At 40.5% G+C, this 23823-nt stretch overlaps 1 protein-coding gene across 1 annotated transcript in view; it reads right to left on the reverse strand.

Annotated features, from left to right (window-relative positions):
* The window catches only part of TET1 (tet methylcytosine dioxygenase 1), a 57818-nt gene that overhangs the window by 11102 nt on the left and 22893 nt on the right, over positions 1–23823 (reverse strand). Inside the window, exons 4-8 of the mRNA XM_026042690.1 lie at positions 13829–16343; positions 12565–12655; positions 11950–12043; positions 2173–2381; positions 765–915 (exon numbers count right to left, since the gene is read on the reverse strand). Coding sequence (XP_025898475.1) covers positions 765–915; positions 2173–2381; positions 11950–12043; positions 12565–12655; positions 13829–16343 — 3060 coding nt within the window. The remainder of the gene's footprint in view (positions 1–764; positions 916–2172; positions 2382–11949; positions 12044–12564; positions 12656–13828; positions 16344–23823) is intronic.

Here is a 23823-nt window from a genome sequence, read left to right on the forward strand (position 1 = left end):
CTGTACGGCCCTCAGTCTCTCTTAGCTGCAGAAAGCAAGGAGGCTTTAAAACTTGCCAGAAAAGAAGGGAAAATACATGGGTAGATTGGACACCTGGAAAACATGCAGTTACTGGATTGGCAATCTTCTCTTTCAGGTGGCTGTTTCTACACACTGGGGCATAAAGTCTCCAAATAGACAAAGTAGCTGGAAACAGCTCTCGGGAGGCAGGCGGCACTTCCAGAGGCCTCTGCAAAGCTGGTGCCGGGCTCCGGGTCTCACTGCGGCTCCGAGTGCCCTCGTTCACCCTGCTCCGGGTCTCACTGCGGCTCCGAGTGCCCTCGCTCACCCGGCTCCGGGTCTCACTGCGGCTCCGGGTGCCCTCGCTCACCCGGCTCCGGGTCTCACTGCGGCTCCGGGTGCCCTCGCTCACCCGGCAGGGAGGACAGGAAGCTGCCAACACAGCGGTGGCCTTGGGGAGGACAGTTCATCACCCAGAATGGAGCTACTGCAGTGCTCTTACATTGTGAGAGTTCTGGACACAGGCCAGGCAAAGCCTATGACAAGTCCTGATACTAAAATGCATAATAAGAGACATTGAATTTTCGTGCAGTGGAATAAATATAAGCACTGATGTTGGGTACATATAAGTTCCGCACATATATGTGAGAGAAGGAGGGGCAAATATCTGTAGATTCCACTTCTTGTTGTGAAAATAATCTGAATGAATCCAGGAGGAAAACAAAATATACAAATATATACAACAACATATAAAAAAGTCTTACTTGTTTGGAGTCATCAGTCAGAAGCCTAAATTTCCTGGGGTTTTTGCTTCTGGCAAATTTGCAGCCATTGAAATACATACTCCATGAACAGCCAAATGAGAACGATGCTCCACAAGTTTCGGGATCAAGTCCTTGACATGCACACGTACGGCTATGAAAGGTGACAAGGTATGGCAAGGCAGTTGATAAAGCAGTTTTGTTCTTTAATAAAATAATAGTATTGACATTTACTATATAGCAAAATAACGCATGAGTTTATAARACATACAGTTTAACCAGTATACTTGCCTTCCATTAGATATTTAGGTGTGGAGGATTGCTTATTATCTTTCTCTAGGACAAATTCAGAGCCCCCAATACTCCATGCTACTGTGATTTTGATTCATCTGATTGGATTAAAGTACAAAAAGTAGCACTCTTACTGAATGCCACCCCAAGATGGCATTCTTGGGTGGAGATACTGTATCACCAGACTGATCCAACTTTTAAATGGAACATCTCTAATCACATGAACATTGCATTGAGGTCAACTGCATCCAGAGGGACTGATTAGATGTAGGCCACATAAATCAGCAAACCAGGGCAGAAATGCTGCAGAGCCTCAGCTGCAACCCATTAGCTTGTCAATTAAATTAGATTCCTCACATTAGTTGGTCATTTCAGGCAGAGAATGCTTATTCTATCATTTATAAAAAAAAAAAAAAATCCAGGGTTTTAATTATGACCAGTTATCTGAAGCAGCATAATGGCAGGGTGGCAGTGAGGGCTCAGCCCACCCCAGCCTAACGAATGCAGGGACTGTTCAACTTCCCTTTCTTCTGGATGCCACCTAAAGAACAGGCGCCAGGATGAGAATGGGAACCTGCCGGGGTAGCACTGCTGCATTAAGTGCTCCCAGTAACAGGGGCTGTCCTGAAAACAGCAGTCACTGCTAGGTGCCAGACAGGGCTGTACAGCTGGGAAGCGACGGGCATTACTTGCAATGAAATAGTGACTAACAAAGGGAATTGCCCATTTGCCCATTCCGGAACTTTGCAGAGAAGGCTCCCGCCCTCTCCAGACACTTACTTCAGAAACCTCAGTTGCTATTCCCTCAGTTTTGGACCTTGCTAGGAGGGCAGCTGTGTCAAGGGCACCCTGACTAGGCTGCGTCCTTTGCCAGGCGAGCAGTTCGTGGCCATCCCCTTCCCCGGCACCCAGGCCCAAGCATCACTGTCACAGAGAGCCCGCTCTCTAGAAAGGCTAGGAACCAAGTTCTGGACTAAAATGACACCTAGTGGTTTGCAGTTTAAAGCAACTTTTGTGTATTTACCATCAGTAGCACTAGTACTGCTCAAGGCTCAAGTTTTTCTTTCACGCAGAACGACACTCCAACAGCAACACAGCAAGGGCTATTAGTGGAACTTACTCTTCATTTAATGCACATCTGCGGCTGGTGGGACAGCCGTATTTTCGGAGGCTCTGTGTCAGTTCCTTGTACAGCGTATCAGCCAGGAGATGTGGGATCCCTTCCCAGGCCAAAATCAGGATCACTATGACGGCCGTTTGGCAGTGGTGCCCTGCACGCTGACGTACCAAGCACAGCAACTTTTCTTCATCGCTACTTCTTCGTATCACCTGGAAGAAAAAGGCATTTTGTTCCCTCCCAGATAAACACAGGGAATGCCTGCAAAACCTGGACATCAGATCTTTGTGCACCCTGCTTTACTCATTACTAAGAGAATAAACTGTTTACAGAACCAAAATAAAACAAAATGCTCAAGTAATACTAACTATTAAGTTGTCCATGTTATTTCATATSAAGTCACTTTTGGGTCTGCCAAACTGGCTTCGGTGGAGGAAATTGCACATAGGCAACTAAAAGCAAAATTCAGCCTTCAAAGAATTAAACAGAGAATCAAAGTAAGGAATAATGCTGTCCAAAGGGCCCGCCCAGCRGGCAACCCTGACTGGGACAGCATCACATGCTGCTCCCTGGGAAAGAATGTCATTTTGCATTGCATTTCTACCTGTAGAAGGAATGGCAACCTATTTTACAGAAGTAGGAATATTTTCAGTGTCCCAGCCAGTACAAACACTAAGGAAGACCGATAAGAAGAAAATAAGTCATCCTGAGATAGCACAGCTACTGAAAAGCTAAGAGCTGTCCTGAAATGACACTGAAAACAGACCYGCCAGCCAGAGGCCGGTGCATGAGCACGCCGCGCAGGCACACGCATGTTCTGGCCACTGCCACGCAGCCGCAGACAAAACGGTTCCTCCCTTGTGAAACATGAAGATTGGAAGAAAGTGGTGAAAATAAACAAACTTATTGCAAGCAGAAATGAGATTTTTCTTGACACCACTTGCTACACTATCTACGTTGCAGTTCTGAGCAGAGTTGTGAGGTTTTTCAGTGAATTGTAGCTCTACAAGGCGACGTCAGCCAACTGCATCCATACACACACCAAAGCTCGTTTGGCTGTGCACAGCCTCGGCCAGCACCTCTCACACGAAGCCCATTTCTCCCACACAACCCTCTGAGCACAAGGCGGGGGTGAGAGKTTCACCCGTCCTCTGGTACCTTCCGACACCGGGGCTTTCGGGCAGAGCCCCTGTCAGGCTGGTGTCCAAGCTGCCCTGTTGCCCGGCACGCGGCTAACTGTCACACGCAACTCCCAGCCCCGTCCGCTCCGAGCAGCCACATGACCTGAGCTGACTGAAAGCAGGGAGCACAGCAYCCTTGCAATTAATCTGCAAGTGAAAAGATTTTCAAAACGACAACAGTTTCAGTGGGAATCTGTGCAAACTTTGCAGGAAGACAAAAGCTCCGAGTTAATTTGTGTCAAGAGAGAAAGTATCGCTCTTTTACAGTTAATCATACAATTTTACAGAGAGCCTTAAACCTTAATGAGAAAACAAGCAAAAGCTTCTGAGATGCCTTTCCACAAACGAGTCTTGGTAGTGACGAATCAGTACAGTATTTTCTATAAAGAAAGAAAAATAAGGCTACTCATTTCCATTTGAGTGAGCTTTACAGAAGACCTATTATGGCTGATGCACAATACAGATTATTCAYGTCTGTGCGAGTTTTACATTTTTTAGGCAGCACAGTCCCTTCAGCCTGGAGAAAGAAGAGTTTAATGTTGTTACTCTGCACCAGGGATGATGCTTTTAGTCTCTTTTTCTCTTTGTTTCCCAGACTTCACAATTTCACTACAGAAAACTAGTACCTCTTAGTTTCTCAGYACAAAAAGAAGTTGTCCTTTGTGAACTCTCATCTCTTTCTAAACTAGGAAGATGCTGGAAAAGTGACAAATGGAGAGGAATTTACAGTTGCCTATAAACTAACATGCAAACAGAAATGCTGTACGGTTCTCTATGATTTAACAGTTCTTCTAATCTGCAGAATTGCCACTGAATTCCTTGCTGTACTTACTCTAATTCATACTATACTGAGGCAGTTCTATTAATTTCGTAATTTATCATTTATTTTCTAGTGCCTGCACTACTCAACTGAGTTTCTGAATTCTGTCATTAATTGCACTTTAAAGAAAACAGGACAATAGCTGCCTTTCTTACTAGACTTGTGGTTATCTGATAACCAAGAAAAAAATGTACACTGGAAGCTAAGAAAAAAAATGAGAAACTATCCCCTGGGTATTGAGATTTTATCCAATGTGCTTACAGACCGGATTTCTTATTTCTCTTAGCAATAGGCCTAGTAAAGTTTTACTTGACAGATCATTTCTTGGAGTGCTCTTTTTATTTAGTTTAGAAGTCAGTGATTTATTTCCATTACACTTACTGCAGCTTGAAATGATTGGGGGATAACTACAAAGTCTGTTAACTCTTAAGTAACCCCAAAGCATATGCACTTTGCACTGATGACCACTCACCTCCACCATCTGTTTGCTGGAAAACACCATACTTGTGCTAAAATTATATAATAGCAAAGTGGCCTTGCAGTGGTCAGAGAGCAGTGTCCATGGAGTCTGTCCACGCTGCAGTTCTTTTGGGTTTGGGTTGTTTCCTCAGCATGCATTTGCTATAACCAAGCTCCTTCTCAACAGGCAAATGAAATTAATATATCGGTAGAGCTGCAGCAATTACAATATTTGTATATTTATGAATCAATTCCTCAAGCAGTAACTTGAAATGCAAACATATGTGATACTGGAACTTGTAATTCCCAGGGCACTTACTTTACCTATGAAACACTAAGGTGTAAAATACTAAATAGGATTTACAACAAATAAAGCTGAATTTGTTTTTCTGACTATAAACAAGTGCACTTATTTGTGCTAAAAATCTATCTCCMAAAGTTATCAATAAAACATTATTTCTGTGATACAGTTTGCAAAAATGACAATGCAGATAATCTAATACTTCAGTTTGTTTAGTAATGGTCTCTAAAAGAGGAATAAGAAAATTTAAAAAAAAAAAAAAGATAGTTGGAAACATTTTAAAGCTATTTGTTTATAATGGAAAAAAAAATCCTTTTTTTCCCCCCAACCAAAAAAAATCTGTCTGCTTAGTGACTCTAATAGAGAAATAACATAGTCATCAGAAGAGGTTTTTAGGAAGCTTGTAGTGCATTAAGTAACACTTTTAAGCTTTATATGACAACCTTTTTGTAGGTAGGGGCACATTACCACTGAAGTCACCGTAGCCTGCATGAAGTTACAGGCTACTCACTCCTTCACTTCCACACCAACATAACCACATCTAGGACACAGGACAAACCCATCCTTCCAAATACCCTTTTTATGTACATACAAATCAGGACTGGGGCTAATACAAGTACCATACTAGCAGGGCACTGATTCGAGCAGGGGGCTCAGTTGTTGCGGTCATTTTCAAAACAGATTTTTTGCACATCACTCCTGTGCTGTAGTCGGTCACCCACTCCTGCCACTTTCTGTGCATACTGAGGCTACCCACGTGTTCCCATTAATGCATGGCCTCCAACAGCAAAACCACCTTTTCTTCTGTCGGCTGACCCACATATTGTGGGGTGGCAGTTGGCTAACGCACACAAGCCTGCAGCCTGCCAGAGAGGACAGATACACAAACCACAGCTAAACCTGTCTTTCTGCAAACCACAAAGGTAGAAATAAACACACTTTACCTTTGGGCTCTTGCTTTTGTTAAGAAAATTGGGTTTATTAAAGAAGTGCCATAAGCAGAATTGGTTCCAGCATTTTTTTCCAACAAATTATGGGATAAGCAATAGGAAAAGGGAGTTTTCCTCTCCCCCATGCACAAGGTTGTCACCAAGACAAAAATGGATGATGAAAGCACTTAAGGCTAGTTTGCAGTTATCTCATTTGGACTCGATTCAAAGAGACCAAGAAGAGCTGGAGCCGGTCAGACAAGCGAACTGCTTAGTCCTGTCACCCTGACTCTGACAAGGGAGTAAGAAAGACACAGAGATATAGGTGACACTTCTCAAAAGCCAGTTCAGTGACCCTGCCTCTCCCCTCCCTCCCTGCGATGCTGGACACTCCGCGCCTACAGCTGTGCCGCGCTCCTGAACTGAGAGACACAAACTGCAGGCAGCCCTCGAGCTTTGGGAGCAGTGTGAGGGGCACAGTTGTTTCTTGGTTTGTTCCTCCTTCCGTCCTAGTCCTTCCTAGCAGCATTTGCTGTTGCACCACCATCGAGCTCTGGAGCTGATGGCTAGTGAAGTGTCATTACCCCAAGCCGCAGCACTCAGGCCRCTGGCAATAGCAGTGTACAGATCTATGGCATTCCAACATCCGCCTCCCTTCACCCTGACAGTGAATTTACCTGGCTGCTCACCATTCATTCTGGATCACCGACTCTTACTGCAGCTCACGGTAACCAGCCACCAYCATCACTGTCCTGAACAGCTCTGTGTCATCAGCACTTTCTCACCTCAGGGTTTCCCATCTTTATCCAAACCATTTCTGATTATATTGAACAGCATCAGTAGAGTTATGCTATCAATAAAATCTACTTCAGCTGTCCAAACACTTGAATTCTACTTACTTGCATTATTTCTTTTAGACTGTTGAAGCAACTGTCTCAACTCTTGGCAGGAGCTCTGGAACAAGGAATAAGTTCACTGTGAATAAAAATTACTTGATGTCCCTAAACATAAGCCAGTCTATCTAAATTAGCACGTACATGACTTATGCAAGGAGCTAGGAGTCAGACTGCAGGAGCTCAGCATACCAGATGCTAAATTACCATAGGGGTGGGAAATTCCTTTCCAATTTAGGATCACCAGAATGGATGTGTTAACTTTAATATGATACAAACCAGACACTTCGRAAAAATAATTACAGAATTTTAATTGCGAATGAAACACACGAATGTTATCTATTACTGGGCTAAAAAGAAAAAAAATGGAACAAATAGACCTTTTTTAGGCTTATCTCTCCTCCCTGTGGCTCCACTGGGGTAAATCCTTTTAGCCCATTCTGAATTTCTCCATCAACAGCAGTGCTTCCTTCRCAGGATATCAGTAGACTTTTCTAAAGTGAGAACATGTCCCAGCTGTTCACTAAGTTTTCCCAAAACAGGTGACTCRTTTAAAACAGTCTAGCTCCATACTTTTTGACAAGCAGATTTTCAACTAATTTCTCCCATTTATTCCGTCTCTGCTGCCTCCTTCCTCCACAAGAGCAGGTGATGAGCTGCCGCACGGCYCCATAACCACCTGTGCGCAGGAGAGCCCCGTGGTTGCTGCCGACGGCGGCTGCTTTCGCAGGCGATGCTGTGCGCAGCGACAGCGGGAGAAACGCTCCTGTACACGGCACAGGTGGCTGCCCTCCTYCTCCCTAGCTCATCCTTCCTGCCTACTCATTAATCCAAATGAAATTCCTTCTGCTCTGGAAAAATGTTATAACCTTTACTCTCAACATGTCCAAGATGCATTAAAATGGAAATAAATCCCACATCCTGAAATTCACTCTTCTCAGGAGCTCTGGCAAACTCCAGCAAATGAGGCAGCACTGAAGGATTACCTCAGTAACAAAACCACAGTTACTTCACTGTTTGCACAGGAATGCTGTTGGGGTGTTTTACAAGAATTATCTGCCAACACTGTTTTCAGATTGCTACAAGAAGCAGTGCTGTGCATTTACAAATGAGCTAAATGCAGTAGAGAGGKTTTTTTTTTTTTAACATGAAATTCATTCAGCAAAAATGAAAACAAAATTCAAGAGCCAACTCCATAACCTGGTGAAACAGATAATTCAAAACAAAGATAAGAGTTTGAAAAACTTAGTATTAAGGATTTTCTTAATGCCTTTTTCAAGTTGCTTCTGAAACAGATTACATCAGTTGAGAACATCAGCTCTTAGATTTTGGAGGGTTAACAAACCATTCAGAGGTAAAAAGCAGGGCTTGGAGACAGCAGATCTTTCTGGATATCTAGCCAACACTCATTCTGGAAGGTCCCTCACTAAAGGCTTGGGGAGGAGGGTAAAAGACCTCATCCTGAACAAAACAAAACCACCCAGGAAAAACTGGTGATAAGACATGAAACAAGAGGCTGGTATGTCCCTGCAGCAGCTCTGTAGGACTGCTCSGGTTCCTGGCATGTTTGCCAAGGATAAACAACAGGATGACAACATTTGTTGCTGATAAAAAGTAATTTAGAGCACTGTGCAATCTGCAAACAATGAAAGAGTTCACTCTGCTGGGCAGCAAGAAAAGGACAATCTACTCTAGATGTGCTAATCTACTGAATGTGGAGAAAACGCTCCCATTTTCACACAGAGATGGGACTCAGAGCTGGCCATTATCAATCAGGAATTAGAATTTGGCACAAGGAGAGAAAGGGATACAGGGAAGCCAGGCAAGGGATGATAACACTTGTGAAGAGCAGTCAAGCACCAAGCAGTCACCTCCAGYACAGGGAGTTGCAAAGCTGGGAATTACTGGGAACAGCAGGAGTTGCATCTGCCTGCTGCACTRGAGGGTCAGCCCTGGAGGCAGGACGTGGGTGGGAGGACCCCTGCCCTGGCCACACTTATCTGCTCTTATCTTGCTGTTTGCTCAGAAGGAGGTGGCACCTTAAAAATTACACTTCAACTCCGGAGACAACAGATAACAATGCTAACTTAAGTGACCTAAGGCAATGTCCATTGAAACCAGCAGAAGGAACCAACAGGAAACAGGTTTAATCCCAAAGTTTGAAGGCCTGACACCTACTTCCCAGGTCTACCAGCAGACCTGGTGAGCAGTATATAAATCTCACTTCAGGAAAATAGGGGAATGCCTAGAAAGAGCTATTTATGAACAACTGAGAGAGAACATAACATCACAAAACATTTCACATGAATTTATCCAGATAATCTTTGTTTATCAACAGACTCTTGAGAGCTGAAAAAAAAGGGCCATTTTCATTATCAGGTGAAGTAGAGATAAAACAATGGGACTGAAATGAGTCACCTATGACTGGACTATAGAGAATGCTCAGGAATCTGAAACTTCAATTACATGAGTGCGTTACTAATGAGAAATGACAAGCCAGCACTACCAACATTGCAGTTTCTTAAAAAACAATCACAAAAATCTAAGTATATCAAATTTCTGCATAATAAGAGTAGTGTGTGTGTGTGTGTGTGGAGGGGGGGAACAGGACATATGAAGTATAACATAAGTAGTATAAACAAAAAAAGACAGTGCAGTCTCCCCAGAGGGATGTTGCAGAATGGTAAATTATTGCCTAATTCTACAGCTAGCACCTACACACATAGCCACACATCTGAAGTCCTAGACAAAACAATGATTTGGCAACAGCAAACTGCAGACAAGACAGGGCAATTCTGCTGGGTAAAGAGAAGTGAAACAAAGAAGCTATGAAAATAGTACAAAATAGCAAGTTCATCTTCACTGGAAACAGTTTAGCTCATGTGAGTGTCAAACTAATGCTCACAGATACAATTAGGATAAAGTTTCAAATCCTGAGTAGTAGTTACTAATCCTATTTAAGCTCAATTACTACGAGCATACTTTGTTCCTCTGGATGTGAACAAGTATCACCCCAAAATAACATATACTAAAAAAAAAAAAAAAAAAGAAATCCCAACATCAATAACAGCACAATAACACTTCTTATGTTCTCAATGAAGAAGTTGTGGTGGTCTGAAAACTAAAGGAAAAACTGTCAGCAGCCATTAGGGAAAGGATTCTGTCTTGATAAATATTTAATATACCAGGCATATGCTTGCAGGCATTTCAGTAAAAATAATTTAAGAGAAAATTAGAATTATGAAATGCAGTCACTAATAGAAGAATGTATGAACATAAATATTTTACAAAGCCTCTTTTGGTACTAAACTGCTTTGTAATGAAATGACAAAAGGATAAACTAACTACTGCAAATAGGGTAAATTGGGGAAAACAGTTAAATATAACAGATAAATCAATTCAATCCTTTCTCATCACATTTCCTCCACCACGGTGCTCTCGCCAGCAAATCTCTCAGCAGCCCTAAGGGCAACAACTTGACCATCTGCAGAACAGAGATGAGCCTGTCCCAAAGCACACTGCAAACGGAGAAAGGAAAGTATCTGTGCATCTGAGCGCCTTGTGACTGCAATTATCAGAGAGCACAGCAAACCTTTTCCATATGTTTTAAAATAAATTTCACAATTATGTTTCTTTGGTCATAGCCCAAACCTAAGTATGCTCCATTTTCAGAATTAAAACTAGCATTGCCAATAAAAAAATAACTCACACACTAAGCATATGAACCAAATACATGGATTTTATATAGATGAAACAGCTCTACAGATGAGATTTCAGTGATTTCCTTCCCTCTGCTGTACTGAACAGTCACACAGCAACAGTTAACATACTTGGAAAGCCATGCATTGTCTTCAGGGCTGAACTTGCACACACAAAAAAAGTCACTGCTGCATAATTTAATATTAAAACTTTGTTAAATTATCATTAAAAGCTACTCCCTACAACTCTGTAAATATAAACGAAACTGAAAAAAAAATCCAGCTGACTGCAGGTGCCCATACCATAAAACATTTTTAATTCTGTGCATCCCAGTGCTTTCTGGCTGTTGCACTGTACATACATGGAGGACACCAACAGCCACTCAGGTATACAACAAAATCTCTCACTGCTTTTTTAAATAAAAGTTAGTATACTGTAATGGACAAAAAAAATCATCAAGCTTAAGAGTTTCTAAGCTAAGATTTTTAAACTACTGTCCTTTGTTAAAAGCGAATGTTTATTTGGTTGAAATTATTAGAAAAATCATTCCATTGAGCTATCTGTTTATGAAATTTGTTCTACCATCATTTTTTCCTGGATACCAGTGTGTTATTAAAAATATCTGTAGCAACATGCACATATGGGTTTCCTTTCTAAGCAATAGTTCATGCTCTGAGTATGAAAAGCACATTTTGACTACTACAAAAGTAGTAAATATTTARTATGCAAAACCATATCCTTATTTTTGCTATGGAGTTACAAACACCAGCCTACGTGCTGTACATTATTTTTAGTTAAGTTTGAAATTTTCATTTAAGTTTGAAATCCCTGTGTGTCAAGAAAAGGAATTCTTTTTACTCTCCAAACCCAATTTACACGATTTCTTATCTACTTTTATCTCTCCCCRCCCTCCCTTTCTCCCCGCCACCCCCTCTGGTTTTAGCAAAAAGGACAAACAATTTATTTCAAACTCTTTCCTGGAGTTTGTCTCATTTCCTGCCTCCTGTGAGGCAATGAGAGACAGACTTTGGTAAAAACTGTCATTGTAACATCTACATTTCTGAATACTGAGTACAGTTCAGCAATGATAATAATGAATTCCATGGGATTTAAGACTAAACACTTTTCTTCATGTGTTCATGAGAAGTGTATGAAAAACGTTACTGCTCTGTTATCCAGTTCTCCCAGGCAACCCTACCTTCTTTCCTGCATGTCAYGCTTCTCAGTAACTCAGTTCAGGTGACACAGCAATGGTGACACACTGTCAGGATCCTTGATTTTATCATTCCTGTGAGCTCTTTCAGCTAAGCATCTTTCACTCATTTGAACTACAGCACAACATGTAATACCACAGCATAAAAATGTTCTCCTTTGCTTCACCAGTCAAGGAGCCTTGTAGAACCAGATTTTCACCACAGATTACATTATAAAGACCATGCATTATTTGAAGTTTAAGAGGCACACAAAACAATTTCACTGCTGTAACATAAAAACTTACCCACTTGGCAATTGGACACCCCTGAGAGCTCTTTCCTTCCTTTCCTGTATAAACCACTACCTCTATTCTTACAGCGCTTCCTTTTGCTCCATACCTGCATTAAAAAAATTTTGTGAGTACAACTAAAACTGTTGTAGACCATTTTAGAACAGGGAACACTTTCAATAAAACAAGAATAACTATTTTATTTTTGTTTTACTAAGAGCAGAACAGAAACAGGACTTACATGTGCCTGTAAGTCCTTGTGGACTTAAGTCACAAACGTGACCTTCCTGTCCAGTTTGCCCCAGCTGGTTATACGCAGGACACTGGAGAACCCAGTCCTGCCAAGTGCTTCTCTGTCGTTCATACAGACTCCAACAGCACCTAAGAGCACACTGCCCTTTCTGAAGCTGTACCCTAAAGCTGCTGGAGCTCAAAGAGGACAAGTGAGTTTGGAAAAGGAGTGACAGTGTTCATCTCATGCATATCTGGGCAGAAAAGTGCTTTAGAATTGAGTACAGCAAAAAGCTTTAAAAAGCAAAGTCAAACATAGCACCTGAGTTTAYACCTCATCTTCTTTCCTATTTATACACTTAAAAATACTGTGAGCATTAAATGCTGAATTTTCCTCACCTGTTCTCCATTATTTCTCTCACTGCAGCAACACTTGGTCCTGTCCCAAGGTGTGTATAATATGGACCTTCATCTTTCTCTATAATTTGCTCTGCAAGCAGGTTGAGAAAATTAGGTTTGCACATGCAAAAACTTAAACCACTAAAAGTAATCGTAAAACCTTTACAGAAGCAGCCTCTAAATTAAATGCAAAAAAAAATAAAAAAGAAGCCAAAATGTCACAAATAATATACTGATAAACTTTCCTCCTTAAAGGTATATCAAAATTTCATACCTGAAATAACTCCTATTAATATAATGAATATTTTTGATATTGCAAAGTAATTCTAATTAYATTAATCTTTTGCATACTTTAAATATTTTCACTTTTGGATCTGGTAGATATTGATTGGGTAAGTCCCCAATGCCTCGCAAGTAGAGAAAAGGAGAATTGAAGCAAAAATTTAACCTGTGGTCATACACTACAGAACAGCAATGAGCAAGAAATCTGCCAAGACATCTGCCTACATATATTTGGTTGTTCAGTGTCTGACTTGTTTTTCTATCTGTGCTTTGACAGACTGAAAAAAAAAACATGCCCAACACCATCAAATAAACTGTATTTGCAAAATTTCATACATGAGTTTGGTCTGACATCCCATCCCTCAAGTGTTATTATGTCTCTGACTATCACCTGAGCTCTACCTCATCTCTCATCTCTGTGATAAGAGACATCTAAAAGCCTTTGGCACGTACTAATGCAAGGCTAAATCCCATCACTCCCCAGGACCAGCACTGACACTAACAAGAGCRTCCACAACTCTGCCCTTCTGCTTGTCTCACAGTATTTAATTTAGGCAACAAGGAAGAGGTACTGGAGATTTGCCCAGTGCATCTCAAGCAAAAGTTATTTCCAAACCTTGAAAATCAGAGTCTGATACGCAGCAGAAATTCATGTGGAGTGCAATCCAGTGATGACAAAACAAGTCAAGATAAATTCCTTGTCTTTTACTCACATTTAAACACTGGAGAACTTAAACATGCTAGTTGCAAGGCCAAAGATATTAAAACCTGCTGTGCTTTGCATGGCCAAAGGCCTCCAAACAATTGCAGAAAAGGGAGGGGGGATAAAAAACTTCCTCCCCTTCTCTCACTTCCCAAGGGCAAAACACGGAGCCTTTGCAATGGCAGAGTAACTGTCAAGTCCAATCCCTCACTTTAAATGCAGCAATACGAACATACACCTGTCTGAAAATTGAAAGCAAAAGTTAGCAAAAGGACTTACCAACACAGTCGCAAGCTGGCAATTCGGACTGTCCTTTTTTTGTAGGTGTGTCTATTAAATTTTTCGTAGGGGTGTCAAGAAACTTCATAGGTGATTCAAGGAAACTGCTTAGCGTGTTCTTGGCTGGCGAGCACCCCGAGTCCCCCGTGCTCTGTGGCTGGTCTGTACCAAAACTTGTCGCTGTCAGAACGGTCACCTCCCCCGCACACTCGACACTCCTGAGAGCTTCTGCAGCACCCGGCACACAGGTCCCACCACACGGAACAGGTCGTGGATGGGACTTGGCATCTACTCGCTCCAGGGCATCCCGCTGCAAACAGGATTTGTCGTCGCTCTGCATTTCGTTTGCTCTCGGGTTAGGCTGAGGCAAGGGATGTGTCTGACCACCGTTCGCTGCTTGCTGTACCTGAGAATTACTTTTTTCTGTAAACATTTGCACGCTTTCACTTGGTCTGTTTAACAAAGATGCTGTTTTCAACTGCGAAATGGCCATAGGATTACGGGAGGGCAGGTCGCTGTACTGGTTACTTGTAAGGACATCATTTTTCAGGGGATCAAGATGTAGAGGGTCACTAGAGCCTGCAGCTTTGACCTGCTCATTCACCACTTCACAGCTGTATGACCTGTCTTTTTTCTCCTGCAGTACCTCAGGTAAACATCTATGGAACTTTATCTGAGTTTGTGGGAGAAATAATCTTGTTTTTTCTTGTGATGATAAAGTACTTGGATTCAGTGCTTTCTGTACTTTGGTTCTTGGAGATTTCTTTTCTGACGCAGCTATTCTGGAGTCCATGGTATGACCAAGCCTGTGCAGCTTTGATGATATCCAAATGTCCTGTAACTCACTATGCTGGCATGGCAGCAGCTCAAGCTGGTTTGGATTATTTTGTTGATAGCGTGATTCTTGAGGCTTCTTTTTGTGCCTCGGTCTCCATGGCACAGCATTTCCTTTTTTATTTGCTGCTTGCTTTTGCTTTAACAGTAAGGAACTATAATTATGCCGAAGAAATACAGTTTCTTTTTTCTGCAACAGGCACTGATCTTGGTTGTGTTTTGGCTGCCTCTCATGTGATATTAGATTGAGCAGCGATGCCTTAATGTCATTCTTCTGCTCTGGATTTGTCTTGTTTGATTCAATTAACGCTGCAAGTTGAGTTAGTTGAGTAGCTACATCCTCTTCATCCTGGCTGTGAATTCCTCCTTCTTTCATTAAAGAGCTAGTTTTCAAGTTCAAGTCATTGCAGGTTGGTTTTTGCTCTAACTGGGCAAGGATTTCCAAGTTGTTGCTGCTTTGCTGGACATTCAATGAAGCATTGCRATACCGGGCAAGCGTGACTTGATCATACATAAAATTATTCTTGGTAGTATGGCCCAAAAATGGTTTTGCATTAGATGTTACGCCAGAGAAGGTTTTGGTATCTTGTGAGGATAAGTGTAATTTATACATCTCGCTGGCCAGATTGGCAGGTTTGTCATGCAAGTCAGCAGTCAAACTTTGCCCGTTGTACAACACTGCCTTGTTAGGGAGCTGCTTCTGCGAGGCCGCACAGTGAGACAGGAGCTGCTGCTCATTCTGCAAGTAAGTGTCTTTGATCTCCTGCAACGTAGGCGAGGTAAAGGAGGATGAAATATCTCTTCTGTAACTCTGGGGCAAGCTGGAAGCTGTCTCTTCTATATATTCCGTACTTTCAGTTTTAACTGGCGAAGTTTCTAAAGGGGCTTCAGACAATTGTGTTAAAGCTTCAATAGCTACAACCTGCTCAATGGTTAAATTTCTGTTTTTAATCAGGGACAAAAAAGTGGGCTGGAATGAAGGATCCTCCTGCTTTATCTCTTGGCTGAGTATTTTAATGCCATCCTTCTCTGCAGGGGCTTCCTCTTCAGCCAGTGGAGGACAACACAAACTTCCYTGCAGATCTGAAATGGAGCCAGTTTGCAAAATGGACTTATCAGAATCATGAAGGACCACACAAGTGCAGTTTTTCTGTTTCATGAAAACATTTCCTTGTTTTTCTGCGTGAACACAACTAACGCCAGCTGTCAGAGTATTTACAATGTCATTCAGATTAGCAGCCTTCGTCCAATGTGTATGGGAGTTACTCGTCAAATCCGCCCTTGCCTCTGCAGGTACTTTTTTCAGGGAAATGACCGATTCTGGTGGTGAATAATGTAGGGTTTTTATGCCATTTCTGATGGCTTGTGCAAGTGACTTTTTTGGCTCAGTTACCTGACTGGGAGAGACTGCTCTTTCACTTTCTTCAGTACTTTTCAAGTGCTCGCTCCCTGTCACAGTTCCGTGGATGTCTCCGTTGACATGGACACCAAAAGATGGCTTCTCATTATGTGCCCAATTCTCTGCTTCTAAGCCCGTCATTCTTTCTTTCTCCTTACACTGTGCATTTTCAAGGGGTAGTGTTTGGCTTGGTTTCACCCTGTATTTTTCACCATGACCACATATACTGCATTCCATGAGTTCTGGTCTGCGGCCATTTACTGGTTTGTTTTCTAAATTTGCCTATAAARCAATTAAAAAAAGAAATGTTTTAACAGCTGCTAAAAATAAAAAGAAGCATAAGCTTTATGACAACTAAGCTCTACTTTGACAGACATAAAGAATACCCTAATTAAACACAGGCACAGATGTTGACAAAAAAAGAACAGGAAGTCATAAAAAAAATCTGAAGCCAAAGAACCTGATTCATATTTATAGTTAGTTCTGTTTCCCTGTTCTGGAGGGAAGAATGGGAAAAAAATAAAGACAGGAAAAAAAAAAAAAGAAAGTGTGTGCATGGGGCAGTGGTAGAGTTACTATGACTATAAAAATAAAAGACTTCAGCCCTTAGAATCACATCTTCAATTAAATTTCACATGGAATTTGCATAAGATGGGAGTCTCTCAAGCTCAAAGCAGGACTCAAATCCGAACATTTGTGTTGCAAAAACTTTACTAGGAACTCAGTATAATTGCACTTCGGTGGCTGGATAAGTGAAGTGACACAGCACCTCTCATTAGAATAGCTGTTTCTCAACCTAGTTGCAAGTCCCTCAACAAAAGGACCAGAACAACCAAACTTAAAGGAATGATAAATCAAAATAAAACTACTCAAAGAAAGAGCTATGTTGCTGGAACTTTTTATATAAAATCGTTGACAACATCAGCAATGAGTTGTTATGAACAGTGGAGACCATTGCTCCCGTGACACTTTAAACCAGAAAAAGCCTTCCAATGTGGCAAAAAACAGGGATCGTTAGTAGAAAAGTATAACATAAGACATAACAGTGCTCAACTGTTCAGATATGTGAATGTCACCATCCACATACACACACATGAACTATCAAGATTAGTCAGTGTTTTATGAATTCTGGTATTTAAATATATTCTTTATCTTTTCTGATATTATGCAAGTCATGGTTAAAACATGTCAAAAACTAGACAGTAATAGACTATGTTGTTCTGGCAAAAATACTCATATAGGTCTCATTTGAAATAGTATTACAGCTATGAAGTAAGGAGCTATGCAATTAAGTAAAACATATGTTTGTATTCAGACAAAAAATCAGGAGATAACAAGAAAAGRCAAATCCAACTTTAAGTTAAAATTTATTTCTATTTATATTAGATTTTATTTAAAAAATGAAATCACAATAGTCAGTGCTGGTACCTAAACTTATTTTAATCTCTAAGAATGATTTAAATATTCTGTAGCTCTAAGCTTTACTTAGCAAGCAAAATGGCTCTGCTCTATAAATCAGCTGTAAGCAATACAACACATTACTTAAACCACACCTTGGCACAATAGATTTTACAAGCACACAGAAAACAGCACCCAGTGTAATAGACGTAACAGCACCCAATGCTTAAAGCAAAACACATTTTAATAGTCATATCAATGACAATGCACGCACTTTTCTAAGAAAATAACTAAAACCTACCAATGTAAAACAAATGATTAATGACAACCAGCCGGATACCGCTGCCAGAAAGCCCCAGGCAAAATGGAGCATATAGACCCAAATTCAGATAGAGGCCCCATTTTCATCCTACAACCATTTCCTAACTGATTTTAAAACAAAATCAGAAAAAAAAACCAAAAACAAACAAAAACAACAGCCAGCATTGATGCAAAGTCAAGTCAGGAAGATTTACATTAGGAAAGAAAGATACCTCACATTAACAGTCTTTATTTACACCGATTTAATTACACTGATCATGAGTAATGGTCTGCGAGCCTGAACTTATCTGGAACCTTTTCAATGATCCACTGAGCTGAGGCATCATTGAGCAATTTCTAAGGGTTTCACAAAAGCAATTAAGCAAGTCAACTGCTAGCAGAAGTAAATGCCTTACACAGGCATTTGCAGTTGCACCAGAAAATATTTTAAGGCTACAGCACTGAAAAGTAAACCCCACAATTCTATATCCAGAAAAAAAGATGCATTCAAATGAACTAGCTTTTCCTTTCTTCCCCTATCCCCTTGTGTCTTGTAGCACATCAATCTATCACCATCCAGAAGTTGTCCAAACAATGCAAAATTGCTACTGAAAAATAAAGGAGGAAATATGAGCAAGTATATTAAGATAACCTCCCAGCATTTATAAGCTTTCATCATGAAAAAGGACAGGGGGAAGAAGGAGATTCCATGATGATCAGAGATGAGACAGAATCCCCTGACAGGGTGCAAAGTGCAAAAACACCAGCACATTTCTCAGCTATACCATTCCTTCCTGAAATACCTTTTCCAGACCAAAAAGCTGTGCTTGAAACTACGCAGAAGCCTTCCCAACATGTCAGAAGTGCATGGGTGTAGTGCTGTGCTCAAAGACAACATGAATCTCAGCACTGAAGCAGGATTTTAAAAATAAAAGTATTCCCCATATATCATAATTTCCACTATCATAACTTGAAGTTTCTCATATACAGTGAGAAAAGAAAAAGTAGATAAATCATATCATTGACATTGTTTGATTCATTTTTTTTTTTTATAAAGAATAAAAATTCATTGAGAACTGCTTCTTCCTCTCTTGTCACTGATCTGCAATCAATCTTAAAAACAAACCACCCCCCCCACACACACCTTTTTCTTTCAAAGTTTTCTGAGGCCTTCCCCATTCCACATGCAAAGTTATTGTTCTGCAAAGCAAAAAGCAAGGGAGACSCCCCAGCAAGGTCTTGGAGCCTTCATCTCAGCCTAAGTCTGGCACACCAAAAGTTACAGCTCAACAATAAACAAACAAATAAATAAATAAAATTGCAGCAAAGCAACCTAGCAGCAATCTCTCTTCATGGCCTAAACCAAAGCATTTGAAACAGCAGCCAAGGACCCCCACACTTGTACAGAGAGGCCTCAGAACTCATGGAGGTTGAGTACAGAATTCAATTTGATCAGTTTTCTAAGGCTTTTACATGAGTGTAAGGAACAAAGTGGATCAATAAAAGTAATTTCCTCTCTTCCTCATTAATGGGAACACTCCTCTATCAGGAGATGTAAAAACACTAACAAATCATGCCCATGCACTGGCAGGAACCACGAGGGTAGAGTCTCTTTAGCCATTGCTAAAATACTTAGCTTGAATCCAACACCACAGCTGATACCCAAGCAAATCATCATGCCCATTCAGGTAGGCACGGAGCTGGTAACACCTCRGAACTTGGCTGTATTTATCAGCTCACACAAACGCACCAGGAAAAAAAACATACCAAGAAAAACTGCTTGGGGAAAAGTGGTAAGAATTTGCTCTAATATTTGAGCATGGTGTTTCAAACATGGTCCAACTGTGAGATGCCACTATTCCACCAAAACATAAGAAAACAGCAGTTAAGCGAYAGCAGCAATTTATTCCTGTTCTCTGTTGCCTGCCTTCCAGGACATGCAGACACTCAAGGAAACCAGGACTTGCTCTGCTAATGGAGACCAAGTCCTGGACCAACATATATAGGTAGGCAGGTAAAATGTGGATAGGATAGGGGATACAAGGCAAAGAATCAGTTTGTAATTTTGCCAAGAGCAATCTCCTTGGAAAAGCATATAGCTGTATTGCATTATACTCTCCAACATTATCAGTGTATCACAGCTGTCCCTTGAAAAACACAAGTAAAATTAGATTTGCTCCCCTCTCACCCCATGCACTTGCACACATCAACTATTTACAGTGTTAAAAACATAATTGAAAAAATATCAAAATAGGTGTTCCTTCTCTTCCTTTCTAGTTTARATGCTTAAGTAAAATATTTCAAAAGCATTTCAGATCCAGCACCCTTCCCTTTAAGTGTTGCTATGATGCAAGTGGAAATGGGTAGACAAAATGCTCCAAATCACACAAGCAACAGAAAAAAAAATCACATGTGCTACTTTCATCTAGATGGCAGATAACCCTTTATAGGGGCCACCTGAAAAGAAACTGTTTCCAAACCGTAAGAACTCCACTCCAATCGGAAACTTGCTTGAGAGTAATGTGAAGGATTAGTCAGCTTTTATCATTTTTCTTACTTGGTATTTTTAATTTTGTTTTCAATTCCTCATTTCCATTGCAGGTGCAGTGTGAACTGGATAAAAATGCAGTTTTTGCATCCATCAAAATGCATCCATAAAAATGGATGAACTCAAAGATGGGCAAGTTAGGAAAGAACAGTGCATCAGAAAAGGAGACTTCCAGGAAGTCAAAGTAAATGGTTTAGTCCTGTTGTCCTATAGTGTCTACATTCCTCTACCTCAAGAAAATTATTTTGAAAATAATGAACACAGTGACTAAAAAGGAAAAAACTTTCTGCAAGCACCTTTCATTTTGTGAATAATCTAAATATGAAAACAATGCCTATACTAACTTCTTCACTTTAAAGCTTACACTTTAAAGATTGTCTCCTTATTTTAAAACTAAAACCATGTGGGAATATGTGGAACAGCAATAGTTATAGCAGAACAGAAACTTTATGTTGGGGTCAATGTTAATAGAAGAAAGTTTGGAATAGAAACATCACTCCTAACACATTAATATGAGTATCATAACGATTATTATGCATCTTCCTCCCTGATTCTTTCTCTTCCTTCTGCATGGCCAACTACATTCTTCATTAACTATGGGTATGGTCTGCCATACCATGGTCAGCTAATCTTTTTAYATTTGCCTTCCCAATACTGTGCAGATTACCACCCACCGCTTCTGCTGAGTCTCTTCAGTCCTCTTCTGCAGGTTGACTCTCTCATCTCATTTGGCCAAATGTGTCCTCAAAGTGGGCTCATCCCGTTCTCATTTGGGTGTGACACACAGAGTAAATTCCCAGCAATCTTCATCTTCCTGCCCATTGCAGACTGGCACTCCCATATACAAGTGCCCTCTCCTCCTCACTTTCATTTCATCTCTATTTTATCTACCTTTCTATCCGCTTGCCTAAGCTCTTCAAACACTAAGCAGTTCTCCCACCACATAAGTTCCTTGTCTTTCTACACAGAATTAGTATATCACGGCCTTGAAGTCTATATTCTCTTCATTTTTCTCCCACACCATTAGCACAATCCTCCCATCTGTTTCTTATCAATGACTTAAGTAAGAGCACCTTGTAAGTACGAGTACAAACTACAGTTATCAGACCCTAAAGGATGGCACTTATTAACAGTATTTGAAGGTACACTTGTACACTAATGAAATTTCACACTAATGAAAGCTGTATATGCTTCACCATATACCATATGGGGGTGCTTGACCACCTCCATCATCCTGAAGGGTATTTATTAGATTATCACTCGGAAATATGTTGAGCCACCAACTCAAATCAACTCAAACTTCAGTCAATCTTGAGCAGAAGCTCCAGACAAGAACAAGGTAAGAAACATCCAGTGAGTGCTCCATTCTCCTATACAAGCACCCAAAACTGGATGTGTTACAGAAAAAAGAAAAGCCATTCTTTTTTTTTTTTTTCTTTCCTGGAAGAGAAGCCAGTACAAATCAGTATTTTGCCTGGCTTTTACTACTGTTTTGAATTACAAAACAATATCACTGGTCTTCAACATAGAAATGGATGACTCTAAGAGATGCTGGCAGCTCTGAACATCTAGCCCTAAACCCCAAAAACAGTATAATCGGCAGCAACACATATTCTATAACATAAACTTCCCTTAATGCACTTCAATTCAGATTCAAGAGATGAAAGAAATTCAGGCTTTGGATTTATAAACCTTAATTTCTCTTATGGTGTACTCATTTATACAACCATTGCCATAGCACTAAGAAAGTCCTGCCTGGCCAGTAACTATAAAGGGAGAACCATCATAGTGTTCATAACAAGGTCTTCAGGGAAGATCTCACATCTGTATATTTTTAGCAAGAATCTGGAAAAAAGGTGAAATTATGACCAATAAAAACATAGATTGACTGGAAAGGATGCTGCAAGCAAACATTTTAGTATAGCTCAAGTTAAGTACCAGAAACAGACTTCAGGTTGCATTTACAAAATACCAGGCTTTATTCTACCTAGAAAGCAATGATTTCACCAAAGAGATCAACATGGTCAATAACCTAATTCATGGCAGTTTTAGAAACTCCTATTGAATGTCAATGGCCAAGAGGCTTAGGGAGAATTTTGATGCATAAAAAACATCTAGGAAACATTGGTTATTTTACGTTCTGTATTAGGCACTCTGGCATCTGCTAATGCAGCAGCAAGTCCAGTTCCAGCACATTTCAAGACACTGATGCACCACTGAGAGCTTAAAGAGACTATAAGAATGATAAAGAGATTGAAATATCTTGAAGAGAAAGCCCCAAAGAATTTACTCCACCATTTGCCAAAGGAAAATAAGTTTGGAAGGCCACAAACTAGGGCTACATCTACATGGGGCAGAAAGCCGATAACAGAAGGTTCCTTGTTCTATGGCCAGAAGTATAACAAGACTGAATGACTTTAAGTTGAGGCCAGAAAAATCTGAATTGGCACTATGGGAAGGGGGAGAGAGCGCTTCGGAAGTACCTTATTAGTGGTTTTGATGCACTTTTCATCCATGAGCATTTTCCAATCCAAGTTTTGGGAGGTATTTTAAAAACATGATGCTTCATACAAAAATAAATCCAGTCTTACAGCCTCCCTCTACCAGAACCACTTYGCCTGGCTTTATGACATGCAAACAAAACTGACACAACAGTTTTCCCTCAGTTTCAGTTCAGTAAAGATTTGAACTGCTGCCTAAGAAAACACCATATTCCAGTTCATACAAACTAACTAGGAGGATATTCATCTCTTAAATTTAGGATCTAGCTTAAGTTCCTACCTTCTGTTTTACAAGTAATTTTATTATTTACATGTTGCTACATGCTGGTAGCAGCTCTGTGTCCAAATCTGTTACAGGCACAAAGTAAAAAAATAACCAGTCCTCACACATAAACCTTTTTTCACTACTTCTTTAAAAAAGGGGAAAAACACAGAGATTCCAAAATATACATTGTAACAAGTCATGCGCAAGTCTATTCCAAAAGTAAACATTCCTGCCTGACTTGAAAGGTGAGGAGATAAAGCAAAACAAAAACAAAAAAGGAACAATTCATACACCTCAGCAATAAAAGTAAGATACAATTCATACACCTCGGCAATAAAAGTCAGTGACAGGTAAGCCAGTAGACCAGCTAAAGGTAATTCAGGTAAGGAAATAAAAATAGCAATGTAGCAAGCAAGGCGTGCTGATCACTTTGGTCACCTAGCTACAATTCACGATTTTGCATCTATGTTTTTTCTATTTCCATGAGAAAAAAAAAAGCCTAAAATACGGCAAATTCTGTTTCTCCTTTACATCTGTACCAGACAGTTTACTTCTAGCTTTGGATAAATTAAATTTATAGTGTCTGCAACTTCTGTTTTCTCTTTAGAGAAGACAGGTCACTCAGGTACTCAAACAGCAACGTTGTTCTGCAGCAACACAACAGCAGCAATGTTTGGGTTATAAAATTCAGGCACTGGTCACCTGTTACAAAAGTAAATGCTATACATTTTTAAATAAATGGAGACTTTC

The sequence above is a fragment of the Nothoprocta perdicaria genome, unplaced genomic scaffold, assembly GCF_003342845.1.
Source record: "Nothoprocta perdicaria isolate Ctin4 unplaced genomic scaffold, notPer1 scaffold_310, whole genome shotgun sequence".
Classification (NCBI taxonomy): Eukaryota; Metazoa; Chordata; class Aves; order Tinamiformes; family Tinamidae; genus Nothoprocta; species Nothoprocta perdicaria.